Source organism: Xiphophorus couchianus, chromosome 11, assembly GCF_001444195.1.
Source record: "Xiphophorus couchianus chromosome 11, X_couchianus-1.0, whole genome shotgun sequence".
In the NCBI taxonomy this organism is placed as follows: Eukaryota; Metazoa; Chordata; class Actinopteri; order Cyprinodontiformes; family Poeciliidae; genus Xiphophorus; species Xiphophorus couchianus.
In genome coordinates this window covers 20,643,690-20,653,945 of record NC_040238.1, presented here as the reverse complement: position 1 = coordinate 20,653,945, position 10,256 = coordinate 20,643,690, and the positions used below count along the sequence as shown (strand labels likewise).

General features: G+C 39.3%; 1 protein-coding gene across 2 annotated transcripts; it reads left to right on the top strand.

Annotated features, from left to right (window-relative positions):
- Positions 1-1,393: 1,393 nt before the first annotated feature.
- Positions 1,394-8,332, top strand: radx (RPA1 related single stranded DNA binding protein). 2 transcript variants are annotated; one of them, XM_028031135.1, is made up of 15 exons: positions 1,394-2,649; positions 3,622-3,764; positions 3,869-4,061; positions 4,236-4,344; positions 4,467-4,567; positions 4,658-4,777; positions 5,697-5,792; positions 5,871-6,026; positions 6,112-6,239; positions 6,340-6,458; positions 6,542-6,589; positions 6,667-6,764; positions 6,833-7,069; positions 7,857-8,039; positions 8,139-8,332. In XM_028031135.1, exons 1-15 carry the CDS (start codon positions 2,061-2,063, stop codon positions 8,273-8,275), a joined length of 2,457 nt encoding a protein of 818 aa, XP_027886936.1. In that variant the 5' UTR covers positions 1,394-2,060; the 3' UTR covers positions 8,276-8,332. The 2 variants fall into 2 exon arrangements, with proteins under 2 accessions (XP_027886936.1, XP_027886935.1); XM_028031134.1 differs by having other exon boundaries at positions 1,395-2,649; positions 6,664-6,764.
- Positions 8,333-10,256: the final 1,924 nt, after the last annotated feature.

Sequence of the window (10,256 nt, the reverse complement as noted above, 5' to 3'; positions counted from 1 at the left end):
GCACATAATCATAATTATAGAAGATGGTAAAAAAAAAAGAGAGAATAATATTCCACATCAGCTTTAAAAAGTTTCAAAAACAAAAATATTACAGGTATCAAGTATTGAAATAATTTGCAAACCTGACTCGTCGTGTGATATTGCTCTTGGGGGCCCCGTTTGTTTTAGAGCCACAAGCATCTGCTTCCTGCTATATTTTGGCATGCAGAGAGGTTTGCATTTCCCTTTCAATTGGAAAAGGATAAACATTTCCAAAATAACAATAATAATTTTTTTAAAAACTGAATTAAATGTTGCTAACATTCACTAAATAGATGTACAAAACAATACTGGTTACCTCTTACCCTGCATGCGAATAAAACATTTAAATTAATGCAATGCACCACTTAACCTTAGTTACACTCTGTCAGTTTCAATTATGCTAAGCAAGACTGAGGTCAAAGCAAACAGCAGGACAAATTCTGAAACACTGAGGGCCTCTGTCTTTACTGCTGTCTGCAACAAGAAAATACAATGCAAAATTCAATCTATGTTTCGAGTTATGATTTCCTGATTGCATTACAGCAGAAAAATTTATATCTTGAAACACTATCATCACTATCCATATACAGTATACACTCAATTCCAATGGATTTGTTTGTAAAAACTCATTTCTGATTTTGGAGTCAAACAGTGACCCCCTGCTGGCTCCACAAATTGCTTTAGCAAGGTAACAATTTTTAATCAGGCAATCAAAATGTGCCTTAAGGCATAAGTTAAAACTTAGTGTTTAAAGGGGGAAAAAAACTGTGTCTAAGACGTATTCTTATGGAGCACATCAGTAAAAGTGTATTTTTTTTTCAGCTGCAGCTTTGACATATTTTTCAAGGTGAATTTTAAATGTTTCAAAAGTCTCACCTTTACATCAGAACATTGATAATAACAGGGTTGTTCAAAAATAGTAATTAGTCAAGCACACAGCATTTAAATAATTTTTTTAATCAAAATATGTTAGGTATGATGTATGGTAAACTAATTGTGCATATAATAAGCAGACAATGCAGCTCACACACATCCATGAGTAAGTTCTTCTAATAATTAAACAATCCAAAATAACATCTCCCATATTCACAATGTTAAATTAGTATCTGTTTTTGTTGACAAAAAAAACTTTTCACATTCATATGCATTGATCTTTCTGCTCAGAAAACATATTTCAACTCACGGAAAAACAGCTTTCTGATAACAAATTCTCTACTACAAAAACTCCCATTTCAGAAATATTTAAAATCATATATATGTATATACATAATTTTTTAGAAGTATTTAAATTGAACTTTTGCGATAAATAAATATTATTATTTCTATTATTAAATGTATTACTACCGATAATACTAGTAATACATTTGCTCTGCTGGTTCAGAATCATATTTCTCATTGTCATTGCAGCGTTTTTGGTCCACCATAGTCCATGTTTAATATTTTGATCATTTAAGTGATTCATTCATTTCATTTTGAAAACTAACGTTAACTGTTGTCTAACTATCCTTTCCACAATGAGTACTACCTCTAACACTTCATTTTTATTCGAGCAAGTAACTATCATTTTAGGGGGGGAATTTGTATTTCATAATTTATCAGCGCAGTGATGTCCGATTATATGTTACAACTACCTGCCATAACAGGCGAACAGTCGCAATGATGGCGTCACTTCAAGAGAAGTGACGCCAGTTCTTGCGCAGTTTAGCGCGGATTTTTCAAAAATAGCAATCTCTTGTTTACACTGTCCAACTTATTGTAAAGTATTTTAATGCCAATATATTTAAGCAAGTTATTCTTATTATTTTTTCATCCGTACTTCGCTTCGGCACACGATGACGTCATCAAAGAGCACCAAAACAGTTTGTAACCGTTAGCCAGCGGTTACCAGAGTAACTAAAGCGTCCCTACCGCCGTCATCTGAAAGGTGTTAAGTATTTTACGGTACTCCATTGGCTGATGGGAATCATTTTAGCTGTGTGTAACACATCGAGGTAAACAGGCTAACATGAGCTACCGCCTGCTGAGCTAACTGTTCAGTGATGGAGAGTAGTTCGCGTTGTTCTTCGATGGCAGCCGGTCTTCCTCGGGAATCTTTCCTCCAGCGGACGCTGGAGCGATTACCCTCCACTCAAAGCCTGAAACTCACGGCCGAGGAGGCGGCTCCTGTCGCCGTTGTTGCCGTTCAGAGGTACCTGTCCGAGCCGACCGAGGGTCAGCAGCTTGACAGCTACAGCTACGACGTGACGATCACAGACGGCGTCTGGCGAGCCAAATGCTTCCTTCACCCCAGCTTGAACCACCTGGTGCACAGAAACACCCTGAGGACCGGGACGGACGTCAGCGTCAGGCAGTGCTCCTTTGTTTACAACGAGAGGAGACTGGGGCACGGTTATATCTGCATCGAGAAGGTCGAGGGCAGCGCAGAGACGTCCTCTCTCCTGCCCCGCATTAACAACCCCAGCTCACTGCCCATGCTGGTAAAACACGGCATGGAGAGGAGCGCGGTGCTGCAGAGTGACGTTCCGCTGCAGGTGAGCCGCAAACACTACCTGTCTCTGTGGAACAACGACGACCCGGAAGGAGACATGTGGATCTCCGGGTCTGCTTCACCGGACCCAGTCCTGGACGGTGAGATCCTGCTGTCCTCTGCTTCTTGCTGTGCTGTTTTTGCACTTTTTCTGTCACTTAAATTCAGTGTTGGGCAGTAATTAGTTACATTTGCTCAATTACAATTACTCAGGGTTTTCCCCCAGTACATTATAAGCCTGGTGGGCCACCAGGCTTTACTTGTGCCCCCACCAGGCTAAGCACTGCTTATTTATTTAAGTCTTTTTAAAAAATGTTTGCATTTTTTTTTAAAGATTTTATAGTTGGCGTTCAGGTGTTAATCTTCCAATAACACATAATTGTCAAATGATATTTTCACATTTTCTGTCAACTTCAAACAGTTTTTAACTCAAAAACACGACTGGCCGCTGGACGAATGACTGCCCTAGCACCCAACCACCGGGCTTAGCGAGTTTTCTGGGGGAAACCTTGTCTACTTGAGTAACGTTTTTGAATATTATCAATCACTCAATGATTGATAATTTGATCATTTACTCAGTACTTGAGTAGACTTTTTTTTTTTTTACCAAAAATGTAATTTTTTGGATGGCTACTTTTTACTTTTACTTGACTAAAAATATGTAAAATTTCTGAGTACTCTGTCCACCTCTGCTCAAATTGCAATAGCTCTTAAAAATTCAGGTAAGTAAATTACAAAGAGCTAATTATATAGGTACATATATATGTCATTTTAAAAAGAGGCTTGAGTTCTAAAGAAATGTAAACTTTGCGTTTTCCTGATTTTCCTTAAGTGTAGCATTACTTATAATAAAATGTAATGATTCTTCTTTTTCAAATCATATTTCATTAATGTATTGTTATTTTCATTGTGCACCAGGAGAATTGGAGTGTCTTAAGGGCTCTTCAGCAGATTAGAGTGAAACATTACATAGAAGGTTAAAATAAAACAAGAAATAAGGTCAATAGTGCAAAATGTACATGAGAAAGGGAGAAGGAGTGAAATCCTGATAATATGTAATATATTTATTTCAGTGTCTAAGGTCACCCTCCTCAGTTCTCTGGAGTCATCCTTCAGGGTCTCATGGAAACCTCTCCCTCTCCTGGTGAAGATTATCCACAAATCCAGGTTAAGGTATTATGGGAAATTTGGGCTGAAGATTGATTACCCCTACCAGGTGAGCTTCACTTACAGGTTTACCCGTAATCTGTTTTTCTAGTCTGTATTTGCCTGATATTTTACTGCGATACCGGGTAAAATATGCACTTTGTGATATTTCAGACTTACTTCGAAGTCGCCGACCAGAGCGGCACGATGTCGCTCGTGCTTTGGAACGAGCTCTGTCCTGAGTACTACCTCAGGATGAACGTTGGCGCGGTCTTGTACCTGCAAAACTACACCTTGAAGCAGAGCTACTCAAACAGATCCCGCCCACAAATGGACCACCATCGAATGAAAAACTTCACCTCTATAGGTATGAACTTAGGAGTGTTACATTTAGCTAAATACTACTGAGATGTTGAGTTGAGGAACATAATTTAATTGCAAAAGCTGAGCTATAGGAATTATAATAATTCATACTTGCCATGGGGATTTTTTTTTTATTGATTGCACTTTATTTCTTTTCTGTAAACGTTTTTCCTTGTAGAAATCTGCCTGAACCCCCGTAACCCAGCTGCAGACATCACTGTGGTCTCACCCAAGAGCGTCCTCCCACAGTGGGGCCTGCCAGAGGTGTCCTACCAGTTCACCACCAGGTGATCAACGCTAGCCGCTGCTTTAATAAAAATGTATTTACGCGTCACGTGTGTATGTTTTCATGCCATAATCCAACAGTTTTTGGCTCAAAAGCTGCTCTTGGGTTTCTCGATTGCTCCAGGTCAGAGCTGGAGAAGATTTCGAACGGTTCCGCTTGTGACGTCATCGGTTTGGTGACATTTGTTGGCCGTGTTGAAAGAGTCAGGAGTAAAGGGAGTAAAGGTAAAAGTTTTTTTTATTTACTCACATTGTAATCACTCTGTAATTTCACTTTGACTGGTCATGTAGTGATTGCTGTGCTTTAACTTTTAGCTCCAGAAAAATACTGGACGTATCGCTGGGTTCATTCGGTGGATGGAACATCTGACCGGCCTTTTATTCTGGAACTTTTTTCCTCGTCGCAACCTGAAATCTTCAGTCAAATCTGTCCAAGTAAATCATAACCTCATACTTTGCCCTTTATAAGTATTATAGATGTGACACGTTGTGTCACATTACACCCCAAAAGTCAGTTTTTGGCAGTGGAATTTCAAGTGATGGAGCAAAACGAAGTAGCAGATAAATGTGAACCTGTGACCATGCAGTGGAAATTGTAAGACAGCTTAAAGCTGCAATAAGTAACTTTTATCAAATAAAATATGTTTATTTTCATATTCAGTAAAACTGCCACCATGTTGTGACACTATGAGACAAATAATCTAAAAAAAAAAAATCAAGATACCAAACCTACTCCCTGTGGTTCTGCTGCCATCTGCAGAAATTCACTACGCCCCGTCAGAAACAACCAATCAGAGCCATCTTGGTGCTGTCAATCACCCTCATGTTTCTCCGCTATGTGCTAATAGCGGAGAAACAAGTTACCTCTCCAGGAAAACTGTTTATTTGCCCACATCAGTGGCCATGCTAACTAGCCTGGCATTCACATCAGGCTCTGTTGTGGAGAACTAGCCTAACAGAGGGGGTGTGAGCAGTGTACATGAGGGTGAGTGACACCGCTAAGACCCTCCCCCTGACCCTGATTGGTTGTTTCTGACTGAGCAGTGTATTTCTGCAGGTAGCAGTAGGACCACAGGAAGAAGGCAGAGGAGTCATAACAACACAGTTTTAACAAATATGTAAAGAAAATATATATATTTTTACTTAGTTACATATTGCAGCTTTGTTTGAACTTGTCCTAGACAAACAGCCTTTAATGGGACAAGAGCTTGAAAGTTCATGTAGGGACTGGCGTTACAAAGTAGTTTTGGGTATAAATGTGGAAATGTATTTGTCTTCCCAATAATTATAAACCAATACACTAAACAAGGCATTGTATTTGGCTGCTGTCTCATCTCTGCTCCGTCTTCCACAGTGACCTACCTTGTTTGCACTCAGATGAGGGTGTGTCAGGCGGAAGGGTCTTTGCCCTACCTCACAAGCAGCTGTGAAACCGAGATCTTCATCACAGGTTGGTATAATCACGTGACAGTGTGACCGGAGAAGGATGACAGGATTAAAGCGTTGGGGCGGTGTGGGTCTGCAACAGGTTACCACAAGGGCCAGCCATATGTGAGTGACCCCAGAGTGAAGAGCTTCATCCAGTGGACCAAGACTCTGAAGGACAACGTTGTCCTCCAAAAAACTGCCGTCGGCGGCCATTATTGTTACCCTCCTCCCCCACGGAGATTTTCACAGTCAGCAGGTGATTTGAGTGATTTATTTATTGATTTTAAAGGCTTTAGCAGTTATGGTGTAGATTTGTGCTTTATACCGTTCTTTTATTTAAGGCCAAGTTCCTTTGGTTGCTGCATCTGACCTGAAGAGGGAGCTAGAGAGCCTTCAATATAGGGAGCATAAAAAATTGGCAATTCAGGGAGAGATCACGGCAATCCGCTACACAAATTACCCAAAGAAGGTAAGAGATTTTTATTTTACAGTGTATTTTCAGTAATGGTAACAAAAGAAATAGTTAAAGACGTTTGCTGCTGGGGTTTTTTTTTTTTTTTTTCTTTCAGGTTTCAAATGAGCCCAAGAATTATTCATCAGACACACATAAAGATCCCGCAGACTGTCTGATGTCTCCCTCTTCTGACAGGAGCAAAGCTAACACAAGGAAAAGGACAAATCAATTCAGGTTGGATTTGATTCCTATTTTTTTTTATGCTTGTAAGCTGAATAATTAATCGGTAATTGTAAATTTGACGTCGTGTTTTATAGTAAAGCCGTACCTTCTTCCTTAAATTGTGCCAGCACCCCCGCTAAAAGGTAATTAAGCTACAACCATGAGCATTTATCTGTTAGTTAAAAGTTACAACCAATCTTAGCTTCTTTGCTCCCAGAAGGCTGAAATACAAAAACACGAAAGAAGGAGAAGAGCAGGAAGAAGAGGAGTCGGCCTCGGCATATGAGGAGGTTCAGCATGAGCAGCAGGAATGTCAAGGTGAGTGACTCGCTGCTTCAGTTTCGCTGCTGTGTGTGTGCCTCTCTGTAATGTGTGTGTCCAACTAGACTCCGCTGCTCCGTCTTGGGAGAGCAGCAGCTGGTCAAAGCAGCGAGAAGAAATCTCCGAGCATTTGCATCACGGCGGCCTGCATCAGGACAGCATCTCTCGCAGGTTCACCTTCGACGAGAAGAGCGCCCTGCTGCGGTGGAGCAACCTTCAGCCGACGCGCTGGACGCCACAGGCGGCTGCCGACGCGCCGCCACACACTCCCTGCCCGGGGCATTACCAGCTGACCATACTGGGTAAGAGCAAAGTCGCTCAGTCCTGTTTCCCCTGTCATTTCACCTGCTATGAATCACTCTGAAAATGTTTCTGTTTTTCTTTTGTAGACAAAAATGTTTTCAGTTTTTATAACCGGGACAACTAACTGACTGACCTTTAAGTTTGTATTGTAATGCGTCACGTCATCAGTGAGTCACACTGAGGGAGGGAAGCTACTGTCAGGAAAAAAACATTGTATGCAGTCAGAGGTCTGTGTGACCTTAAGAAAATGACAGAAAACATTAGGGCTGCAACTACCAATTATTTTAGTTCTTCTATTGATTATTCTGTCGATTAATCATATATATAAAAAAAATGGCACAAGCTGCAGATTTGTTATTTAACCATCTTTTTTATACAGTGTTAGAAATACATAAAAAGATTCAAATAAACAAAAAAATCAATTTCTTTAAGTAAGAAAATGAAAATCTTTATTGTGTAAAATGCAATAAAACATATATACAAATATTTTTAATTTTAAATGCCAAAGGTATATATTTCTCTTACAGTTCTGGGTTGATTACTGCTCTGAGTATGTCTTGCTTTTGCAGCAAATGGCCCTTTTTGAGTCTGTATACTCCAGTTAACGACTAATCAGTTACTAAATTAGTTGACAATTATTTGAATAACCAATTAATAATGATTAGTCATTCCAGCCCTAGAATTAATGTAACTATTGTTAAGGTAGATCTTTATCTTTTCAGTGTGTGCGTTCTCAACATGGCCCACTAATTCTGGTTAGAATTTTTTTTTACGTTTTTCTGTCAGGTATTAACAAGCAGATCGCAGTCGACGCCGCGTTTCTCCCCGTCGTGCGCTCCGACGACCCCCGCGCCGTTGGTCTCTCTCGGGACCCCCACGACAACTCGATGCTGTCCTGCCTCTCATCAGGCTTCCTCTGCCCCCTCGACAGCACAGCCAGAGACGGAGAATTAACTCCCCAGGAGTCAGGTAGCAACAGGAGAAATAAATCCCTCCTCTCATCTTCTCCAGCATCGCCAGTCGAACGTTTAGCTTTGATTTCTTTAACGTTTGGTTGCCTTCTTGCAGAGGAGATCTTGGCAACCGCCCGGGGGCTGGAGAACACACACGTGGTGTGTGTTTTGGAGTTGTGTCAGCTGGGAGGAGATAAAGTGGAAATCCTCATCGACAAGGTGTACAAAGTGATGGATGTCACACTCGACTAGAAAAAAAAAGGACAACTTCTTATAATCATCCTCAATCATGTACATTTATTTTTGACAGAAAAAAGACCTTAATGTAAATTGTATTTTTTACGATTAAAATACTGGCATGCAAAGAAAATGTTGACTTTTATTTCAAGTATAAGTAGATTTCAATGACTTGCTTTCGGAATTTCTTTAGTAGCACAGGATGTGTTGCTTTTGGGATCTTTGAGCCTACTTCCTGTTGTCAGAAAGGTTCTGTTTAAAGGATTTAAGGAGTTTTCAGCAAGGTTTGTAGAAATACACCTAAATAAGATTGTTGACATTTTGTAAGGCCTTTTAGTTTTAGAAAACACTTCTTGCAAAACGCTATGGAGGCACCCTTACTGGCATGCCTTTGATTCAGAGACGTTACCATAGAGACAGGCCAAACCAAAACACAACAGTCTTGTTTTTCGCTCTCTCTGAGATTTGTTTTATATCTTTTACAATTTCAGGGCTGATGTATATTACTGAATACACATTCTAAAAATATATGCAGTGTGAAGTACATTTTAATTCTTATTTTTATGGTAAATATTTAGAGAAAACGACAAAATACAGAAACATCTCATAATCTGTTATAAAATTACTTTAATTTTAAAATCATAACATACATATATGTAATCTATAAAATAAACAACTATGTAGCCTAAAGTTTTTTTTCCACATTTTATAATACAATATATATATATATATATATATATATATAATATATTTGTTTCTGCACTGAAACTGCAGAATTGACTAGACGCCAGGGTTTTTTGTTCATGTCCTGGCAACTCTTACACAGAGAGAATCGGATCCGACTGCCCACGCTCACATCTGAGGCGACAGTCAATATGATACAAATCAGGAAAAAAAAAGAAAAAAGTACAAATTAAATGTGATCAAACTGACGTACATTTAAAAAAGAAATCCCTGTGATGAACACCAGTCAAAACGTAATGAAGGGAAGCCAAAGGGAAAAAAAAGAAAAAGAAGAGGTGCGGCAATCGTCGTCACGGAGAGCGACTTAACTACGAAAACGGACCGACCAGATTATTTACACCCTTCATCAAGCTCAACAAATTAACTCGCATCCGAAACCGAGTGATTCTGGCTCTGGATGACGAACAGACTTGCTTTTGATCCAACACAGCAAGGCAAACAAAATGATAAGGGGTGCTTTGTCTACTCTCTGAATGATGTGTTTGAATGAAAAACCACCAGGTTTCCTGCCAGAAAGGCTGATATTCTGCAAGATCGTCCTTTTACTTTGTCACAGATTTACAGGTGCATGCTAAAATTATTAGTTACTTCGAAAAAAAAAGGTATTTATTCAGTTATTAAATTTAGAAAGTTAAACTCATTTACAAGTTTGAAATAATTTGAAGAAATAATTTCTGCAATTTTTGTTATTTTGGCTTGTTAGCTAATAAAAAACACAAAATTCGCCTTCTGAGACAATTGCAATATTACATAGGACCAATGATAACGTTTTTTTTTCCTTCCACTGAACTTTTTCTTAATATCTCTATATTTCCCTCTTCAACAATGACTTTTAGTGGCTCACATGTCAGGTTCAAGCTGCTGGACATCTGGCAAATCAGCAGAGCATTTCTGTGCAAGAAAATCTATTTTTCTGATAAATCAACTTTTGGTTTTCAATTAACTTTAACCCCAAATCTTTACAATTACCAGAAATAAGTGCCTGAAATGTGTTATTTGAGCAATGACTATGCAGCTTTTTGAATTAGGTCACTGAAATGGATATAAACATTTTTTATGATATCAGTGTCACGCACCTGTATGACGTGACATTTTCACGAAAACAGAAACACAGACATCTATGGCACCCGTAAAACTGGACCTTTATGAGCAGACACACGTCGGATCGGAGCTGAACGAAACGGCTTCTGCCACAAAAACAACAACCGAACTTCATGATGTTTACACAATTGCACTTTTTTTTTTCTTTTCT

Excerpts from the sequence above, each read along its gene's own strand:
- radx (XM_028031134.1), top strand. The coding sequence starts at position 2,061 with ATGGAGAGTAGTTCGCGTTGTTCTTCGATGGCAGCCGGTCTTCCTCGG. Across the intron at positions 4,345-4,466 it reads TCCTACCAGTTCACCACCAG|GTCAGAGCTGGAGAAGATTT; the intron begins GTGATCAACGCT and ends CGATTGCTCCAG. Across the intron at positions 6,240-6,339 it reads ACACAAATTACCCAAAGAAG|GTTTCAAATGAGCCCAAGAA; the intron begins GTAAGAGATTTT and ends TTTTTCTTTCAG.